Source organism: Eleutherodactylus coqui, chromosome 1 (assembly GCF_035609145.1).
Source record: "Eleutherodactylus coqui strain aEleCoq1 chromosome 1, aEleCoq1.hap1, whole genome shotgun sequence".
Taxonomy (NCBI): Eukaryota; Metazoa; Chordata; class Amphibia; order Anura; family Eleutherodactylidae; genus Eleutherodactylus; species Eleutherodactylus coqui.
This window is the reverse complement of record NC_089837.1, coordinates 342508764-342531037: the sequence shown is the minus strand read 5'-3', so window position 1 is coordinate 342531037 and position 22274 is coordinate 342508764. Positions and strand designations below refer to the sequence as shown.

Genomic DNA, 22274 nt, shown 5'->3' with positions numbered 1-22274 from the left:
AGTTTTTGTTTTGTTAAGTATATTTACACAAATAAAATTTAATTTTAGCTTTTTTTTTACCCCCCCAATAAAACAGAAAAAAGTACCAAAAATAACTTTGGTAGCTGAAGGGGAAATAGGGTAAAACCCCTTACTCCAGCCTGGTCCTAGTGGTCGCCGCTGTACCCTGTACAAAGCCATCTCTGCTGTCTCCACATCCGCCGCGGAGGTTACTTTCTGTTGCGTCACGCTTTGACCTTCACGTTGCCGACTGCGGAGACATTTTCTAGAAGTCCACGTGGTAGGCGGGGCTAGTTACGTGGAGGGCGTGGCTACGGTGTACGTCAGAGATCTTATAAGTGCTCGGCAGGCTGCGTGACGCAATCACGTTGTAAGTACCCCGTGTGCTGAAGGACGAGCAGCGACCAGCGCGTCTAGTCATGCCGAGAGGAAGCCGCAGCCGGACTTCGCGGATGGCCCCGCCGGCCAGGTACGGGGTGTTAGGGGGAGGTAGAGCCAGCGTGGCGCGGCCCTGTGTCTCCCGGCATTAGGAGTCCTCCAGAGCCGGCTCTGTTGTGTCACGTGTGGTCAGCAGTCCTGGAGGGACTAGCGCCGCCCACACTCCGGGGTCTGGGGACTAGTCATGTCGCACATACCGAGTAGTCGGCCACCCGGCTCCTCTGTAGCTGCAGAGACCAATGTCATTAGAACCCCATAGAAGTGGATGCAGCCCGGGGCGCCAGTGATGTGGTGGCCGGTCCCTCCTGTGTCTGGGGGTCACACTGGGGATCACATATAGCTCTGCCATCACCCTTAACTGTTCAAATGACCCAAAGTCTGCGCTGGTTGCTTAGTGTGAGCTGGTGGAGGAGGATCCTGTGGTTCACACTTGGCATTCAGTTGCAGCCGGCATACAACTGTCCTGTTCGCGCGTTTCTCGTTCCGTTTATACACTGATGGCCGAGTGTCGCACAGGAAGATGACGGCCCACACTGCTCTCCGCCACAACTGCGCAATCTAAACTGGTGGCCCGAGGGCAAATGAGCCGCTGATGTCACTCCGGTGAACGATAATCGGGGTCTTGTGGTTGTGTAACAGGAGCTGCAGCCATTGGGGACTGAGCGATCTGTTAACCCCTTAACGCTGCAGGGCGTACTTGGGGGCGATTGCAGGTGGACCCCACTCCATACAACGTGGGTGCCGGCTGTTTCTTATAGCCATCACCTGACCGCAACAGCTCCGATAAGTAATGCCGCTCCTCAGAGCTGTTAACCATTTAAATGACTTGACTGATGTTCGGGGGTCCCGCACTGTTCCGTGGGTTGCCGTACAGTTGTCATGGCAACTGGGAGCCTTCTGAAAGGCCCCACAGCTGTCATTGCAGAATGCCTATCTAACCATTGCCTGCGGCGTAGCTTGATAGACGGTCTGCCCAATCGCAGTATGATGTAATGCTATGGCCTTACATCATACTGCAGGAGCGATCAAAGCATCACATGTTCTTGCCCTCTCTGGGGACTACAAAAAAACGTAAAGTTTTAAAAAGGTTTGCCAATTATTAAAAAAGAATAAAAACGAATACGTTTTAAATGCTGGTTTTTTGGCATATTTATAACCTCTGAATAATATACATATTTAGTATCGCCGCGTCCATAAAAGTCTGATCTGTCAAAGTAACACATAATTTACCCCGCATGGTGAACGTCCGAAAAAACAGTGCCAAAATTGTGCGCTTTTTTTTTTGGTCACCCGTCTCCCAAGAAAAGATGTAATAAAAGCGATGTAAACATATGTACTCCAGAATGGAGCCTATAGTAACTACCGGACGTCCCGCACAAAATCAGCCCGCAAACAACTATTTCCACGGAAAAAAGCTATGGCTGTCAGAAGACGTCGACAGAATATGATAAAAAAAAATCTTTGATTTAAAAAAAAAAAACCTATACAAATAGTAATAGTACTGACCCATAGAATAAAGTTATCATGTCATGTTTGTTGCAGTTTGTGTGCTGTAGAAACAAGACGCACTGAAAGATGCCATAATTTTTTTGTTTTTTTTTCATTTTACTCCATTTAGAATTTTTAAAAAGCTTTTCAGTACATTATATGGTACATTAAATAGCACCATTGAAAAATATAACTCGTCCCGCAAATAACAAGCCCTCATACAGCGACGTCGATGGATAAATAAGAGTTATGGGTTGTTTTTTTTTTAATGGGTCCGGAAAGACCAAAAATGGTAAGAAAAGAAGGGCCATGCCCTTAAGGGGTTAATTGGTCATATAGAGTTGACTTCCCTTTTGTAGGTATTGAATGAAGGGATTGTGCAGGACGTTAGTAAATATTTCTTAGGCTACTATTAAAGGGGTTGTCCCGCAAAATGAAGTAAAGGTAAACACTTCTGTATGGCCATATTAATGCACTTTGTAATATACATCGTGCATTAAATATTGGCCATACAGAAGTTATACACTTACCCCCTCCGGTGTTGGCGTCCCCGTCTCCATGGCGACGACTGAAGCCGCCTTCTGCGTGGATTAGACGCGCTTGCGCAGTCTGCCTCTTCTGTCCCGTTGAAGGGGCCGCTCCGGCGTGCTCGCGCCGCACAGGTCTTCTGCGCATGCACAGACCAGCTGTGCGGCGCATCCATACAAATCTATCACACTTATACGCACAGAACCCGCCATAAAATAGAGCTTGCTACAATTTTTTTTTACACTTACAGAATCTGCCATTTTTACCCGCAAACCAGCGAAGTCCATGCATTTTGATTGCCCTCGTATCATACACGCAGACAGCGATCATGGAATCCACAATTCAACTCCAGTTGTGTGGGCCCAGCCCAAGGTTGGATCCTCCCTTGCTGACCTGATTTCGGGCGTGTGGTATGGCCCTTCGGTTGCCCATAATAGTAGCTCGTAGTTTGGCTCATTTCAATAACCGCTGGCTTTCCTGTCACAGCCAGTGCAGAGATCAAGAAGGGATCTTTGTAAAATCTTGTCCACTTTGCTGCTACGTAAATGCAGGGGAGTTTCTGTGCGGAGGATCCCCATGGAAAATCCACAGCAATTCCGCTCCATGTGAACCCGGCCTAACGAAGCGAAGTTGATCTCTGACTGATGCAATATTATAGCAGTAAGTACTAGTTATCGAGGCGTTACATGTCTGCCTGTTGTGTAACGTGTTGGCATGTATGACAGTCATATCCACAAGAGTGTACACAGCCAATTTGCTTGGACAGCCCGGGGATCATGTTCACTCGAGTCCAGAAAAATATGGAGGGCGAGTTCACACATTGTGGCCAAACTTTATTATTTCCTTTTTTTAACTGGGATTTGTGCAAAACTACGACTTTACTGAAATAGCCAGAAACTCATAATGAGTAGAACCTATAAAACCTCCATCGTAAGGATGCAGTAACTGATGATGTTCTCTTCCCTCCCACAGCCGGGCTCCTGTGATGAGACCTGCTCCTCCGATGAGGCCTGCACCTGTGCCCGCAGCTGCTGCACCTTCCGCAGTTGGACCAGCAGCGGCCCCTAGGCAGCCGGGTCTCATGGCACAGATGGCAACCACAGCGGCAGGTGTGGCAGTTGGTTCTGCGATAGGACACACATTAGGACATGCCATGACTGGAGGCTTTGGTGGAGGAAGCAATTCTGAGACTGAAAGAGCAGATATAACTTACCAGGTAATATACTTGGGTTGGTTTGAATACAGGGAGGTTTTTGTATAATGTATGTGATAAACAGAATATCTCACCCTTAGTATAGTGTCAGCCACATACAGGGGGTGGACAAAAATATGGAAGCACCATACAAAATACATGGGATTTTAAACATTAGCACTGAGCTGCTCTTTTGCCCCCTGCTTGGCTCAGAGCTTTCCTACCAAATTTGTGTTTACTTCACCTCCTGCCCTGCTCTGGTTGGTTTTGGAAGCAGCTGGTAACAGTAGCCGAGTGACTCAAACCCCAGACCAATAGAATCTTGTTACTTGAGCAGATGGTCACTTCTCCCTGGCTGCATCTGTGGCATATTACCTCCACTTAAAATTGGTTTCTACATGTCTTATAGAAATATGCTTTATAACCACATGTAACTTAAGGCCTCATGCCCACGGCCGTGATGGATTCCGCCAGCGGACTATCGCAGCAGAGTCCGTCACAGCCCCCCCCCCCCCCCCCGACCCCATGCTCACCTCTCTGGATCTATCGCACAAGTCCCATCCGATGTGCCTGCACAGTACAGCGCATGACGCGACGGCAGTGGGCGATGATGTGTAATCACGTGATACTTCTGCTGTGCTCACAGCGGAAGTACTGTGCGACGTCCGGCTTTCATTGACTACAATGGAGGCCGGACATGCGTTTTTCCGCGGCAATTAGAACGTTTCTTTCACTCTGCGGAATTCTGCGGTAGAATTCCCCAGCGTGAACATTGATCTGTCAGGCTCAATAGAACCTAATAGCTGCAGGATAACGTCGTGGATTTCCACCGCGTTTCACGTGGCAGTAATCCAGCCCTGGGCATTAGCCCTAAAGCATGCATTTCATAGGTGTTTCCGTATTTTTGTCTACCCCCTGTACATTGCTTTTATATATTTTCTGGTAAGGACAATTGTCAGCCAATACTATAATGGAAAAACGCTGTAATCTAGCTAGCAGGTTTTTCTTTAGGATGTATTAAAATAACATGTATATTACGTAACAGTCCCTTGTATGTTACCTTTTTGTATTTATCAGATTGTTAATGAAGTTTAAAAGAAAGCCACGTGAATTTCTGTGCATGACCTGCTATTACATCAGCTATACTTTTATCTGTTTACTTTTCTATGTATTTGGCCGGCTTCACACGAGCGTGACGGGCTCCGCAGCGGAATATTCCGCAGTGAAGCCCGTCACGGCGCCCCCCAGAGACCCCATACTTACCAGCGGAAGATAGCGTGAAGACGCTTCCCCGCCCACCGCCGTCGCGTCATGTGACACTCCCACCGCGTCACATGACGCGGCCGGCCGTGTCACGTGACGCGGCGGGGGTAGGCGGGAAAGCGTTTTCACGCTATCTTCCGCTGTGTTACAGTGGGAGATAGCGTGAACGGACGGCTTCTATTGACTGCAATGGAAGCCGTCAGCACGTACACCCGCGGCAAATAGAGCATGCTGTGGGTGAGGACGGGAGATTTCACGGTGCGAAATTCCGAGGTGGAATTCCGCATCGTGAGCATTGTGCTATTAGGTTCAATAGAACCTAATAGCAGGGGGCAACGCAGCGGATTTTTGCCGCGAATTTACGCGGCGTAAATCCGTTCGTGGGAAGGAGGCCTTAGAGGTTTTCTGGTTCCCTGCTCCATTCAGGGAGCAGGAAAGTGGAGTCCCCACAGCTGAATGGCTTCGCCTTGTGTCCACCTGGCTTTTCAATGGAAGGATAAGCGCTACATGCAACCCTTTTTTTTTCTGCCGGTACTTTGAGCTGGAGGTTCCGATGCAGATGTGAACCCGGCCTTAGAGCAGACGGCCCCTTGGAATACTGTTACATATTTGTTTAGACTTCTATGATGTTCTTGAAGTTTTGCTTTCCTTCTGTAGTCCTTTGTAACATATGCCCTTATTTCAGGAGCCCGTGGCTTCCCAGCCGGCGTACCAGCAGCCGTCTCAGAGCACGCCGTGCCAGTATGAGCTGAAGCAGTTCTTGGAGTGCGCTCAGAACCAGAGCGACCTGAAGCTGTGCGAGGGCTTCTCCGAGGTGCTCAAACAATGCCGCTTCGCAAATGGTAAGACCTTTCTGACTAACCGATCACAACGCTATTGGTATTTTGTCTTAAATGCGCATAAAGTGTTACACTAATGGTAAGAGCTGCTACAACACAGTCCAGACACGGAGGACATTGTACAGGATCATTGTGATGAGTTTGGTCTACCGCCTCTTCCCCTAAGCATGTACTTCACTGATGCTGTATGGCTGCAGACCCCTAAGTGACGGGCAACAGCGCAAAAAAGCCTCATAAATGTCTTTTCGTCTATAGATTACATGCACTGTATAAACCCCCCAAATCTTTGGTTCTGGGAAATGTAAAAGCAGGAGAGCCCAAGTGCACCTGAGGTTAAGGCAGGGCTCTCACATACAGAATGCAGCGTTTTACTGCTGTGTGAGCCGGTATATCGCTGCGTATGGCAGAGATTTTTGACTGTGCACGACAGCGTATCTCATGCACGTCGTCATGTGTAGTTCTTCCTGGCTTCATTTTTACTTTATTTTTTTCAACTTCCCTCCCTGTCGCTTAGTGATGTTCCATATAAACGCTGCACGCACGCAATGGAACTATGTACAGCGTTTAGTATGCACTCATAGGGCTCTATCACATAATATGCGGTAAAATAGAACATGCTGCATTTTTTTACTTGCGTATTATACGTAATGAAAAAAATACCATTAGTGTGAGTATAATAGTGTACGGCTCGCACGTGCGGGAAGAAATCGCAGCATGCTCCATTTTCCTGCGGATCACCGGCACGAACGTCTTCCATTGAAGTCAATGGAAGCCGTCTGTATCTGCGGCACACCCGTAGCTGTTGTGCTGTGCTGCAAATCCGCGGGAGAGCAGGAGATTGAAAAGAAGAAAAAAAAAAAGTGTGCACGGCGCTGGCGTGCCGGGCAGAAGAAAGAAGATCCATCCGGCATTGAGGGGAGCCTCGCTGGATCCGGAGAGGTAAGAAAATGTCTCTTCCCTCTCCATGGCCATGGGCATGCACGGATTCCACTGTGGGATTCAGCAGTGGACTCCGTGCGTACTAGTGGACATGAGGCCTTACACACAGACAGTGGTATGTAGCTACAAATTTACAGGTTTTTACTTTTTGTTGTTTTTTTGCAGGTTTCTAATGAACATTTGATTCAACAATAGATGTTCCTCTTAAGTAGATTTTCTGGGCCTGAAGACTTCCAGAAGAGACCAAGACACAACACACTTAGCAAATGTTATGTGAACGCCTCAATTATTGCCAGGGAGGTGTGAGAGATTTGGAGAGCGATCTCTGGCAGGATGGATCTGTCTGTGATGTCATGATTTTTCTTTCTATTTAAATAAACCCTTTCCGAATCGGGACTATCACGCCTTCATTCACTTTTGTGGTAAATTATCAAATAATTGAGAAACCAAAGTGTATGTACAGAGATGACCGTTACCCATGTGGGCAGTATATCACAGATCAGTGCTTTCTGCACACGCTGTAGGACCGGGTGCTGGCTTTCTACAAAAGGTCCACTATGGAAAACACACACTTACTTGCTTATGGTTTTAACCCTTTCCAAGCCCATTTTCTACCACCTGCATACTCATCTGCCGAGAAACAGCTGGCGCTATCTGCAGGCTTAAGCCAGTACTACAATACGTACCGCGTCAGGCAGACTCTAACAGCAGAGCAGTCAAGCAAATCCAGTTAAAAAACCCTGTCTTTGATGTTTTCCGACATCAGACCTGTAAAGGCCAAACCATAATTTCGAAAGATGTCAGACATTGGATCAGAAAAAGTTAATTGCAGTTCCATTCCCCACCCCCCAGTTTAAGTAATTGGATTTGAAACACCTCAAAAAAGGTGTTCTCTTCTATATGGCATTACAGCATGTAAGTGGGACTCTAGCAATCAGCAAGATTTTTAGTTTTTTTTCTGTGGTGGTCACAAATGTAATAACGGCGTGTGTGGGATTGTACTTGGTTTTGTTGTCACAGTAAGGCCTTTGGTATATTGGGGTATTTGGGTCCATGTGCTGTCCATGGTAACTCATTACTGTTCTTTCCACGTGCAAAAACTCATTGCATGTCATCTTATCCGCATCATGGACAAGCATGGGAAGATGCAAATGCGTGTCTATGTGCAGGCCTTTCATATAGCGGACAGCACACAGACAGGTGTCCAATGCAAGTAGCACTCGAACCTCTCGTGCACAACGTGGACACATGACAAGTGTTGGTAGCCAAAGAAACTCTTCTGCAGCTTAAAGGGGTTGTCCCGCGCCGAAACGGGTTTTTTTTTTTTTTCAAACCCCCCCCTCCCGTTCGGCGCGAGACAACCCCGATGCAGGGGTTAAAAAAGAACACCGGACAGCGCTTACCTGAATCCCCGCGCTCCGGTGACTTCTTACTTACCGGTTGAAGATGGCCGCCGGGATCTTCTTCCTCGGTGGACCGCAGGGCTTCTGTGCGGTCCAGTGCCGATTCCAGCCTCCTGATTGGCTGGAATCGGCACGTGACGGGGCGGAGCTACACGGAGCCCCATTGAGAAAAGAAGAAGACCCGGACTGCGCAAGCGCGTCTAATTTGGCCATTAGACGCCGAAAATTAGACAGCCTCCATGGAAACGAGGACGCTAGCAACGGAGCAGGTAAGTGAAAAACTTCTTATAACTTCTGTATGGCTCATAATTAATGCACAATGTACATTACAAAGTGCATTAATATGGCCATACAGAAGTGTATAGACCCACTTGCTGCCGCGGGACAACCCCTTTAAAGGGGTTTGTCGAAAACTTTAAAAAATGATCTACCGTTTTCCAGAAACCGCTCCACATCTGTCCTTATATTTTATCCCTGTACTAGTTACTGAAGCTGAACTGCAATACCATACACGGCCCATGGACAGATGTGGTGCTGCAGGGTTCATACGTGTCATGGAAAACCTGGAATTTGATGAGTCATGGAATATCTGGAAATGTCATAGAATTTTCAGATTTTTCATGGATTTTTTTTCTGAGTAATTAGATTTTCTGAGATTTTTGTCTGTTTTAGTTACGTTTGTCCAAAACAATTTCTTTATTCCATTACAATCCAGTATTGTGTCTAACACTATAAGCCAAAGGAATAAAGAAATTGTTCTGGATAAACAGAATTAAAAACGCACAAGAATCCCAATACTCAGTCTTAAAAATACAAAAAATATTTCCGATTTTGAAGTGCATTGAAATTTTTGTTCTCAACCGGCCTCTCACAGATGGGGATTTTTTAATAATAAAAAAAAGATATAATCTCTATAGATATAGATAGATATTTGGAGATAGCTTGGCTAGCAGTGTGCGTCTTTTTTATTATTTTTGAATATAAAAACATTAAGGGTGTGAGAAAGTCGCACATTTTTGGAGAGATGTGAGAGTGAGTGAAAGCGCTGAATTATGAAACCAATGATTTTCGATTGTTTCCTTCACATTTGCAATGTTTTCACTCGTGTTGCGAGAAAAAAAAAATCACGGCTTGTCCTTTTGTTTTTTCTCCTATGGTTTCTTATGAAGCCTCCTTTTGCATCGCGAAGCAGGAACATGTGTTTTTTATGCGATGCATTCTTATCATTAGAAACTTGTATTGACTTTCGCGCTTAAAAAATTGCTGCAAAATCGCTTGAGAAAACCGCAAGTGGCAGCCATGTTTTTGCGAGGAAAAAGTTTTGATGCTCAAAAATCACAAGGAAAAAATCGTGACTTTCATGCAGTGATATCGCGATCGCCAGCGTGAAGAAGCCCTAAACCTTTGATTCGGTGTATTTTGAGTTACGCGAGTGTAATTGAAAATCAAGATTTTGTCATGGAAATTTTTTTTTTTTTTTTTTTGAAAACCTTTATGAACCCTCTGCTGTTTCTGAAAACAGTTGAACAAAACAGTTGAACAATTATTACTCATTAGAAGGGTCCCTTGACACTAAACTGATTAGTGCCCCCCCGCTGGGACCCCAGTCATCACCTGTTAACTGTGGGGAAACCTGACCGTGTTAATTTTTCTTCCTGCCCTACCACAGAGGATAGTTTAAGTATTGTCTCATCTGTAGACTTGACTGTAATAGAGGTCAGGTAGATATGAGACTACTCTAGCCAAGAGATAAGGGGCCTGCTTAGGATTGTCCCCATATTGACTCAATTACCTTTGAAAGGGGTATTACAGTTATCCCCTAGCTACAGATGTTCGGTAGCGGTCCAACCCCTGGGTTCCCCACTGCTAACCAGAACGAGGGCCTAGTCGGTCCCTGAACGAAGGAAGCGCACATCGGGCAGGCAAACTTCGCTCCGTTCATTTTGGTGAGAGCTCTGAAGGTACGCGACCTGCCTCCATTCTTGTGATCAGTGGAGGTCCTGGCGGTCTGACCCTCGCCAATCAGCTAGTTATGCTCTATTCCATGGATGGAGAATAACGTATTGGAACCGGAATACCACTTTTTAATGGTATGTTCACATGTGGCAGATGTGAAGTAGGTTTTGAGAATTCTTGCCATGTTGCTGGAGATCCACATCGTAAACTGACCTGCGGGGCGCATTTTGAATCTGCAACATGTTAGTTTATGCTGCAGATTTCACCTCTCTAAATGTGGATCCACGGTGTATTTTTCTCTGCGGAAAAGAAACAGATGCAACTAATTGGTGAAAATATCTTCATTAGAAAACCATACCAGACATGTACAAGAATGGTTCCGTTGTAGAACCTCCATAACGGGTGAAGTGCTGGGAGGGCAGTGGCCATATATTCAGAATAGCAGGGCACACCTGGGTGATGTAGAGGGTCAGGCTGTCTCAGGCTGGCGCACCGTATCTTGCATGGAGGTGAGCTGCACTTCATCAGATGATCCTACCAAGCTATCAAGTAAAGCATAATTAACATTCATAGGATACACAACTGGATGCGGCTAGTTTGCTGGTCTTCTGAATAAAACAGATTACTTCTCATCTGCGGATCAGTAATAAGATTGCACACAAGAAATTGTCATTTGTGGAGATTTTGAATATTGAAAATAAAGCGGAGAGGTTTGCACTTCCAGAGGTAGGGAGAATCTGTGCATCTCAGGGAGCTAAAAAATGCTGTTAGACAAAGTGGACGCTGGTCTTCCTGCTGATTTCCCTAGAAGATTGAAACAGCTAAAGAAAAGAACCAGCTGCCTGCTTTACCACATATGGCATATTATCAGGGCGAGGGTGAAGGAGCCCACTAACCTCAATTATACCGGAAGATTGAGGCCGCGCACCATCGAAATGGTTTGCACTTTGCAGCTGACGGTCCCTGGATTTGATGCTCCTACCAGTCCAGTATTTGCATACAGCTATTAGTCAATCTTAATGCCAACTCTTTGCGGGATAATATCGCAGAGGAAGAAGATAATGTCACGAAGATTTGAAAAGTTTTGTTGATCAAGATTCCAAAGTAAATTTAAAGGGGTTGTACCAGGATCACAAGTTATATGCAAGATCCCAAGTCCCTCTCTGGCTGTTACTGCGGAGGTTGCTTTTTTTCCCCCTGCAGTGATGTCAGAATGAATGGAGCTATATACATGCTTACATAGCTACCGAGGGAAATGGCAAGGATGTTAACCCTTTCCAATCCAACTTGTATCCTGGTTTTCCTAGGGGCTTACTCTTTTTCTGCCATTTTACAACAGTGCTATCTGCTGGCTAAAGCCAGTACTGCATAAGGTGACACGTTTGATATGCGCAGACAGCAGAGAGGCCGGCAATATACAGTAAGAGAACCCTGACGGACGTCTTCCAACATCGAAGCTGTACAATCATAATGTCTTAAGACTTCAGACAGTGGACTGGAAAGGGTTAAACGATTCTCTCTATATGCAAGTGGTCAGCATTTGAAAGCAAAAAAGTTGTTCGTTCGTTCATTCAAATGATAATAAATGTGTGTAAATAGGGGTTAAGTCTAACTTCACACAGGTGTCTTACCTGCTCAAGATTAGACTGCCGCTTCCCCTCAGTAACATACTAGTTAAGCATACTGAGTCAGTTTTGAGGTAAAATAAGTATAACTATTTATGATATATACCCTGGAATACATTCTAAACATGCACAATCATGGGTAATCAAGAAGTAAGCATCAATACATCACCGGATTTTGTAGCATCACTCCTCAATCGGGGGATCTCGGTATCGATTGTCAGGAGGAATCTGGGAAATCACCGTCAGCACGTCTGCTTGACCTCTGCAAGAGTCCCAATTCCCTCTGCAAATCTCCCTCTTTTATATTATTTTCTATTACACAAATGTTTCCGGTTCTGCATAGTACTCTTTCACAAATTATCATATAACTATCACGCTTACACAGCCGTAGTACGACCTTCTAGAATATTTCAGCACATGATCACCTTGTGTGATCACGTACAATGACTTGTTCTTTGTCCACGTTCAAGGATGTGACCATGAGTTATGACTCCAGCTCAAATCAGTATTCTCCTTCTGTAACAACAGCTCAATGAACTTTAGTAGACGAAGCAAGAGTCCCGGCAAAGAATCATATTGATTACTACTAGAGATGAGCAAGCATACTCGATAAGGCAAACTACTCGATCGAGTAGTGCCTTATTCGAGTATCTGCCTGCTCGTCTCTAAAGATTCTGCTGCTGGCGCGGGTGACAGGTGAGTTGCGGGGGGGAGAGAGGGGGAGAGAGATCTCCCCTCCGTTCCTCCCTGCTCTCCCCCCCCCACGCCCCCTGCCGGCACCCGAATCTTTAGAGACGAGCGGGCAGGTACTCGAATAAGGCACTACTCGCTCGTGTAGTTTGCCTTATCGAGTATGCTCGCTCATTTCCAGTTACTACCTATAAACTGGATATCTTCCTAATCACTCAGCCATCAATCTCGTCGCACTTTTATCACAACGGGTGGGCGTGATATGGGGCCATGAATTCTGTCCGCATATCGTGCTCCCCATCATGTGAATTCCCCAAGGATGCAAGGCGTTTTCATGGCAAAACAGCCTCATGTCACTTCGGGAGGAAGCAATCCTCTAGCGCGGCTGTCACAGTTTCTCCCATTGCTTTTCCCAACAATGGACGCTGCGATGCAAGATAACACAGAAAGATAGAATATGCTGCGATTTGTTTGCTGCATAGCATCGCAGTGCCATGCAGGAAAACATTGCTCATCTGCATGACCCCATTCAAAAAAGAAATGGGCTAATATTTGTGCGGCTGTGTGAAGCCGGCCTTAGGGCACATTCACACGGGCGTATATACGATCTGCTAGCTCTCAGGTTATAGCGCTAATTGCTGGGCTGCACCTATGCTTGCAGATTCAGCCCTGAAATTGTTGTGAAAAATGTGTGCGCTGACGGCTGCCTCTATCTAGAGCTCATGTAATAGCAGCCTAAAACTAGCCTCTGACATAATTCATCTGGCCAGCAGGTGGCAGCTGCCTCTTGCTCTTTATCAAAGAGGCCGTGAGAGCTGGAAAGTGGAGACCATAACATCTAAGAATTCTGTACGTGGGGAAGCCTGTACAGTATATGCTATGTATGTGGGACTGTAAAATTCGCCCTACCCTTTTGCAGTCTTGGCTATGGACATTTTTATATCTTAGTTCCCACACAAAATGCTACAGATTTTAACACTGCATTCACCCCCTTTATGTGAAACAGTGAAATCCACATGAGGATTCGCACCATAGATCTACTTAGACTGTGGTTTTCCTTAGCAGATTTCATGACTTTCATTTAAGGGGTGACACCTGCGGAAGATCCTTACCAAAATCTGCTTGAGGGTACGTTCACACGTAGCGGAAGTGCTGCGAAAAATTCCACTGCAAATTGTGACGCATTTCTGCAAAAAACACAGTCGTGGCATAGAGACCGTATGTAAATTCCGCAGCAGATTGATCTCATGAACAAAGCCTTAAAGTCCAAAACATACAATACATACGGTATATAGTATAACTCTGCAGCAGAATCTGCGCTGTTCTGAGGGTATGTTCATACGTAGTGGAAATGCTGCAGACTTTCTGCAGCAGGAAATTCCACCTCAAAATCTACAGCCAAAAGACAGAAAGCCAAAATGAATTTGACTACAAAGCAACTGCATTTCTACAGCCAATGTCACCACCACCGTGCTCCTTCTTACCCCCAAATTCTTAACACTGTCAATGCATTTGGCACCTGGCAGCCTCTAGTGGGCGCAGTGCCGCTGCTCAGGCGATGTGGTAGTGGCACAAATCCGTCCTGTCTGGACATAGCCTAAAACACGCTTTTTAGCTGTGTGAGATGTATTGATAGTGTATTGTCTGAGGTCCCGGCAGTTAAGCTCACAGAGCGTTGTCTAGACTGGATACAATTGCATTCACTGACAGCAACAAGTATATTGAAAATAGTGAGGAATTGAAACCAAGTATATAAGCAAGCTGTTAAGCTTTTAATTGGACAAACTTGTACAATTGAAAGCCTCACATACAAGCAAAGTGTTCCTCAAACTAGCATTTGCAAGTTTGTAGTTGTTAGTTATGCTGTTTGTATTCCTGCATGCTGTCTTCACAAAAAGAAACGTGTGATCAGGAAATAACATATATGTAGAAAACGCAGAATCCACTGTTCACAATCAGTGATAAGGCTCATTTACACGCAAAGATAATCATTCAAACGATTAAAAGTTTTAGCAATCATTTTGCATAAAGTCTTAATAGCCACTAATGTCCATTAATACTTTATCATCTTCATTTGCAAGCAAAAGAGCCTCCTGGAGCTGTTTACAGAGCCCAGCATGTGGGCTGGGCTCTGCACACATCGGGGCTACTGGCAGAATACAATGTAATCTGTCTCCCGTGGGGAACACAGAAGAATGGAGAATATGGTCTATTGAGAGATACTTTATCTCTCTGCGGCTGAACGATTGATTTTAAGTTCACCTTAAAATCATTGTTCAGACGAAAAGTGCATGATGCCCGTGTTTACACGCAATTATTATTGCTCATTTGCTGTCGTTTAAACAAATTTTGAGCGATTAATTGTTACGTGTGAATGGCCCTTTAGTCTCAATTTACCTCTCCCTGCGCAGATAGCAGAACCAGAACCAGCATGGCCAGAACATTCTTCTGCAGATGTGAATAAACATCTCCAGACTACAGATGTCTATGATTCATGTGGCAGCTGTAAAGCATATGTCTGAATGCTGTTAACATCTGCTGAGGCAAGATAGCAGACCCCATAGCCATGTACAGTGGGACCTCATGTTATAAAAATTGGTTCTAGAACAACCATGGTAAATTTGAAAATATTGTAATTTGAGGCCATAACTCCATGGAAAACCAGGAATTGCTCCAGATTTTGGCTGGCCCTTGCGCACTTTTTTTTATCTAAACCCCAAGCCGGGTCTCAGGAGCACATGCACACTGGTTTTCGTCCCGGCCACCAGCTACCTCTGTGCTCTGCTATTTCTTTCCATGGAAGAGATGGCCTGCTTCTCTGGCAATGAGCAGTAAACAACCAGAGTACAGAGGAATCAATATCTGGAGAATGGAGCATTTTGGAAAGAAGCATCTTATGCATTGTTTTGTGACTTCGAACACATTGAAACAGGTTTCCCCAGATGGGAACACCTCGTTAAGATCATCGTCTCATGGTGTTTTTTTATTCTGGATTTGAAGTGGAATCTGCGCCATTTCCACATCAATTCCCAGCAATATCTGCATCTGAAGTCTCAATAACTTTAAAGGAAATCCATGCGGTATTGCATATAGTGCAGATTTTTTTCTGCACGTGAACTTGAAATCTGTGTGGGGAAGAAAAAACAATGACATGTCACTTCTTAAGGTAGATCCAGCTTTAGAAAATCGTACACAGATTTTTCCCATTGATGGAGCTAAGTCTGCATATAGATCTGTGGCTTTAACAAATGTAAATCCATGTCTGAAATCTGCAGCAACCACACAGATTTCTGAAGCGGAATTGCACTTAAAATAGCCACCATATGAATATAGCTTAAAGCAACTTCCAGGCCTGGACAAACTTAGATGGCCTTTAGACACTACACCTGCTTTGATTGGCCAGTGCTGCCCACATGAGCAGTGTTGACCAGTCAGATCAGCATGTAATGTCTAAGACTAGCGATGCATATTGTAGTGTCCCAGAACACCATCCTGCTCCCCTCCATTAGTGTCATACATGTTCTGTCTTTTGTGGATGCACTGTGCAAAGCTGTCATGTAATTTTCTGTATGTGTGTGGCACAGCTGCAGAGTCTGAAGGGTTGACTCCCAAAAATCATTGCTTGTCAGCTCTGCTGCTGAATGTATCTTTCTTACTGTGTTACGTGGTACAAGTGAGGTTCTAAAAGTGAGTGTCTGAGAGCGGGAAAGAGTCCATCTTCAGTAGCACCTTTAGCTTCCATGTTGGTGAAGATGGAGGAAGAGGAACGACTACCCATAGCGTCTGGAGAGTGGATGTGAGAGGAGTGAGTTCCTTCCAGATAGAGAGAGCACGCAACGCCCACATTACTGAAACAGGTACCCGTTCACACCTCAGGCATTTTTCTTGTGTGGCCAACCACCGTTAGGATAACCACACAGAGGTACTTAATTGTGACACCCAAAGCCGTATTTCTGAGTAATTTTGTCTGCCAGAGTGTGTGTGGAGTGACCTCTACCCTTTACTTCCTCCGGAGTACTCCCAAATTCCAGGACCGATGACATATAGATAATGTGGACTATAGGGCTATATTGTTCCTGTGTTTCCTCCCAACCTCTAAGCCCTAGTCTGTAATTACTGCAAGTGAATTGTACCTGTAACTACCTGTTTATTCAAGTAAATTTTACCAGGCCTTAACCGTTCCTGAGGACCTGAGGTACTATACACAAGTATCCGTGTTATTACTCCGTCGCTTAGATTAATAGTGTGTGGGAACGGTGGCGTCACGATGTGATAACCACTACAGCCCTCTTCATCCCCTTTATTGGCACTCCCAGCCAAAGAAGTGTCGAAGCTTGGCTGCAATCTACACTTGCCTTGGTTGCGTGTCATCCCTCCGGGACCAGAGCACGGTAGGTGCTACAGTGACATGGCAGCACTTAACCCTGCCAGCTCTTCACGTTAGCCAGGTGCCCAGAATCATCCCTCTACGGTGTTGCAATACCATGCATAATATGTATCAGGTAGTCAGAGAAGTGGTGCAGCTATCTTTGGTTCTCTACGGCCGGAGTGCCACTTTAGGAGATTCAGCGAAGAAACTAAAAGTTACAAATGAAATGTAGCCAGCAACCATAAATAGAAGTTGCACAGAGGGGCACCAGACTGAATTTTTATACTAGGGTCTGTGAGCCTCTGGTTACACCCCTTCCACTTTGAGTAGAGTCACAGTACAGCTGAGAATTGTTCCAAGATATTCTTTGGTGCAGTTTCAAATCAGTTGTTAAATGGCTGCACAATTTTGTAGGTAAACAGTGGCCTTACCAGCAAAACCAGGCACCCAATAACAATCAATTTCCAAACTGTGGCAACATGCTGTTCCACTCATTTTTCAGCTGCATCACGGCTGCCCAGAAGCCATACGGTGGGGCCTTACCCTCAGATGTCAAGATCCAGACCACACAATGTAGAAACAAAATAAAATTTCTAAAAGGTTACTTTACGTTGTTACATTAATTCATTAATTGGTCAAGGGGGCACCAAACTGAATCTTTGCCCCGGGTGCTGGAATACCTAGCTACACCTCTGGTTCAGCATGAGCACCAAATTTTCAAAGCCCTTGCACCACGTTTTCTGAAATGTACAAATTCTAGCAATTTTCTAAGCACAAAATTATTGACAAAATACACCAGATCTGATCTCACATAATTTTTAGTCTACACAAGACTCCCGAATATTGCATGCTGCTCAGGGGAGGGAACTTGTGCAGCACTACTTGAAATCAATGGGCACTACTTGAAATCAGCTACTTGAAATGAGTAAAACAAAGAAAATGTTTATTTCTAGAGATTTCTAGAGGCAGTTACTCGAGCGAGCATCGCTCTTCTCAAGTAACTGCTTAGTGATCTAAGCAGGCTTGGGTGGGCTGCGGGGGGGGGTAGCAGAGTGGGAGGAAGAGTGAGAGAGATCTCTCTCTCTCTTCCCCCGGCTCCGCTCCCCCCCCCCCCCCCCGCAGCCCACCCGAGCCTGCTTGGATTACTAAGCAGTTACTCGAGAAGAGCGATGCTTGCTCGAGTAACTGCCTTACAAAGTGGGCTCGCTCATCTCTATTTATTTCCCTTTTTCTGCTACAAAAACGGAACCAAGAGATGGAATTATAACTGAAAGCCCAAACATAAGTGCGAATGTACCATAACATATACATTAAGGTATATCTGCAATCATTCGCAATTACTTTCTGCAAATGTGAATGTTCTCAGTAAGAGAAACCAAGTAATCTTGTGGATATGATACCTTTTAATGGCTGGGGCATATATATGTATACACAAATGCAGAGAAGACACCCATCCAAATCAGTTTCATTAAGCCTGATGAAGGGTCCATAGAAAATCCGAAAAACTTGCTTGCTGTAACATCATGTATTTTTGTTAGCCATTAAAAGCTATCATAGCTACAAGATTACTTGGCTTCTCTTACTGAGAACAATCACACTTTGCTCTACTGGCTAACACAGTACCAAATCTTTCGTTTTTCCACAAATGATCGCAGGTCTTCCCCTGCCAAATTCTGCATGCGAAATCCAACCCGTTTGTGTGAGCCCAGCCTAATGACAGGATATGCTAAAAAAATACATTTGGGGACAATTGTTCCCAGTAATGATAAGTTAATCGGGGTACACGTATTAACCAAACTACTAACGACACTATGTATGTGTATGAGCGTGCAAACAGTTTTCTGGTTTAATTTCTTAAGTAAATATGAATCTATATTTTCTATTATATATAGAGGAAACTAGCCAATCTTGCTGCTTCTATTACATTTTTTGGCTCCACTAAATCTTTAATTATTGAATTTTTAGATTGTTCTAAACTCTCCTACTTAGACTTTATAGTCCTCAGGAATGAAACAGTTGAAAATTCCCAGCTGGATTTTTATGATTCTCCCCTGGTGATGTCATTGTTCGCCCCCTGGAGACATCATTGAAGGTCCTACAACATATATAAAACACAGAGTCTAACCGACAGAAGAACAACACAGTTAGGGCTCTTGAAAAGGGCAAGACAAAAATAACAAAATGAGAATACAACTAAGCCGTTATATCTGACACAACTCAGCAGTCCTGACAGAACACACTGACCTATCTCCACCACAGAGATCCGATAGGCTAAAGGACCCGTGGTGACGTCACTGCTGTGGGAGGAGCCAAGCTGTGTGTGTGATGTGTGGGGTGTAGTAGAGTTGTGTGTGTGCATGTACCATGTAGCAGAGCTGTGTGGCGTATCACGCCACCAGAAACACTGGTACTATAATTTCCTAATAATTACTAGTATTGTTATACACAGGAGTTTGAGCAGATTTTTTTTTAACCCCCACCCTCCCTATGACGTAAGGGTACATCATGGGACCGGGGTACTTCCCGCAAAATGACATACCCTTACGTCATAGGGATAGCGCGAGATCATGACAGATCTTGCGCTATCCGGCAGTGGGAGCCAGCTGTCACTGATAGGCGGCCTCCTGCTGCAACAGCGGGAGTGCATCGGAGATGTGCCCCCCACTGTTAACCCCTTCCCTGCCACGATCTATGTAGATCGCTGCATGGGAAGGATTCACAGAGGGAGCGCGCTTCCTCTGTGAAGTTGCCGAGCCCGGCTGGTTGCCATGGCAACAGGACGCCAGATACCTGTGTCCTGTGTTGCCAGAGCCTGTGATTGCTGTATAAGCAATTAGGCATGGCAGAACAGAAGTTCTGCCATGCCTTATCACAGTGATCATCAGTGCTACAGTGTATGTCCAGCAGAGGGCCAAAAATAGTGTAAAAACAAGATAATAAAAATGTAAAAAAAAGAAAAATGTAAAAAAAAGTAAAAAAAATACATTTTTAGGTGCTTTTTCTCATATTAGCATAAAAAAGGCTAAAAAGAAATTAAAATCCCACATATTTGGTATCGACGGGTCTGTAACGACACTAGCGGATTGTACCGTCCGTGTACAATAAGTTAAACATGCTTTTTATCCTGCTAATTTTTAGCATTTTGCCTCCCAAAAAAATGCAATAAAAGCGATAAAAAAAGCTGTATGCTCCCCAAAATGGTACGAATAAAAACTACAGCTCGTCTCGCAAAAAAATAAGCTCTCACAGAGCTCCGTACATAGAAAAATAAAGAAAGTTACCGGACTTTAAATGCAGTGATTTAGAGAGAAAAAAGGCTTTGTATTGCAGAAAAGTGGAAAAACCTAAAAAAATATAAGAATTTTGGTATCGTTGTAATTGTACCGGCCCGCAGAAAAATGTATTGTCTCATATATGCTGCATGATTAACGCTGTAAAAAAATAAAAATCTATGGCAGAATTAATGCGTTTTCTCTCCCTGTTATCATAAAAAAAAATAATAAGTTTTACAATATAGTCCATGTACCCAAAAATGGCAACATCAAAAACCACGCCACGCAAAAAACAAGCCCTTATACAGCCGCGTCGATGGAAAAGTACAAAAGTTATGGCTTTTGAAAAATGGAGATGTAAAATCCGCCAAAAATCGTTACGTCCTTAAGCCCAAAATAGGCCATGTCATTAAGGGGTTAATTTGGTCTTTTTTTCAAATTCAATACATTGAATTAGAAATAGAAAAGATGAAGACATTTTTAATTTTATACTATGTCTGTCTATTTTCTCTTTATAAAACAAAAAATTAAAAGATACTGGCCCGGTACCATAAGAAAGCCCAATCCATATCACTAAAATTAGGGATCAAATAAAAAATAATAACACTTAGGGCTCATTCACACGGGCATAGGCGATTTTCGGTTGTGTCATGGCCACAGCGCGACTGAAAATCGCGTGAATGGGCGCACAAATCTCCTGTTTGTGCGAATGTTCAGAAGGCCTGGTCAGGCGAGTATATGCTAAGCCCAGGATACTGTTGGGCGGAGGGAGACAGTTTAGCTCTGCTAAACTGCCTCCCCCTTTCCACCCCCTTGCCAGGAGAGAGGACGGGGCGGGAGCTAGTGTGCTAAGCTCCCGCCCCCACTCCACCCCTTGTTGGCTGCCAGCAATGAGAGGGATTGGGACGGGGCAGGAGCTTAGCAACTAGCTCCAGACCCCTCCCATTACAAACAGCTGGCAAGCGGAGGACAGGTCCCATAGGAGTCTATGGTGTAAAAGCACTATCTTGGCCGACAAGGCGATGTTACGCCGCGGAAATACACCCATCTGAACTGATGCGTTGTTAATTAATGCATCAGATGGGCAGCATATATCAGTCGGCCATGAAAACGGGGCCGAAATATATACGCTCGTGTGAATGAAGCCTTAGAATGTATTATTCTGGAAAATGAAATGTTTATAAAGATATTTAGGCATTAAAGGCTTGGTCACAAAGGGGTTAAAGTAATTAGCTATACAGGCATTGTCTGTGTACCCCATTAAACAAGAATGATGTGCGATTTGCCATCCCACAGTTATCGTAAGCCTACAACTTTCAGTACACCCCAAAGGGCTTAAATGTTGGAGCATACAGGAAGTTGAAGTTCCATAGCCAGAATACTAGTGGTTACACAGCGCTGCTCTATACGGTAGTATTTAGGTACACTAGTAGACAAAATTGTGGAAACCTTTTGAAAAAAATTGCATTTTTTATGTTTGATGGCTTGCATTGGGGCCCAGGAGCTTCAAGTTATGGCACTGGCCTTAATTATGGTCTTACAAGACTTTCCCATGGAGTGAACCAAGTATTTTAGTTCTTCAGGTGTTGTAATGTGAAACCAAGATAGCATTTTTGTTTCTATTAATTGCGGTTTTATGCCTTAGTTTCTTCCAACAAGCTTCTTTAGTCCTACCTTAAAATCACGGCTATTTCCAGTCCATTTCAGCAGTGTGATAGGATTATCCTGAACCTTTTGCATACAGCAACAACATGACATGGAGCCGAGTCTTGTTGAACCTGCAGAAGGCTTCAGCTTGGAGGGGAAGTATTTTGCTTATGTATTTTTTGAAATTTCTCATCCCATTAATCACACAAATTGTGCCCACACCTTTTGCTGTCATACCTCCCCAGGTCATAACACTATCTGGGTGCTTCATGGTAGCTGTAAGGTAATCAGGATGCAAATCATCTTCAATGCTTCTCCTCATGTACTTCATGCTATCACTACTGAATAGGGAGATTGACTATCCTATTGTTCCTCTGTCCAGGTAATATGGGTTTTAGCCTTATAATCTTCTCAAGTTTCGAGTCATATAAATGGCTTTTTTTCATGGAATTGCAGCATTTAGAGTTAGACCAAATTCTTTCAATCTTCGCCGGACAGTCCTTGTACTCCACTTCATGCCAAACTGAGACGATTCACTTTCTATAGACTCAGATGATTTTCTTCTGTTACCTAGACACAAGCTTGTAATTCTTTGTAGTGACTAAGTTTTCATAGACCTCTTTAA

The 22274-nt window shown here is 44.5% G+C and overlaps 1 protein-coding gene across 1 annotated transcript; it reads left to right on the top strand.

Annotated features, from left to right (window-relative positions):
* Window positions 1–310: 310 nt before the first annotated feature.
* Window positions 311–7083, top strand: CHCHD2 (coiled-coil-helix-coiled-coil-helix domain containing 2). Its single transcript, XM_066576154.1, has 4 exons — window positions 311–469; window positions 3427–3670; window positions 5595–5751; window positions 6853–7083. Exons 1-4 carry the CDS (start codon window positions 420–422, stop codon window positions 6858–6860), a joined length of 459 nt encoding a protein of 152 aa, XP_066432251.1. The 5' UTR covers window positions 311–419; the 3' UTR covers window positions 6861–7083.
* The last annotated feature ends 15191 nt before the right edge of the window (window positions 7084–22274 follow it).

What these genes read in the sequence shown, in the direction of transcription:
- CHCHD2 (XM_066576154.1), top strand. Translation starts at nt 420, where the DNA reads ATGCCGAGAGGAAGCCGCAGCCGGACTTCGCGGATGGCCCCGCCGGCC. An exon ending in CGGATGGCCCCGCCGGCCAG is followed by an intron (nt 470 to 3,426) that starts GTACGGGGTGTT and finishes TCCCTCCCACAG; the next exon opens with CCGGGCTCCTGTGATGAGAC. An exon ending in GAGCAGATATAACTTACCAG is followed by an intron (nt 3,671 to 5,594) that starts GTAATATACTTG and finishes CCCTTATTTCAG; the next exon opens with GAGCCCGTGGCTTCCCAGCC.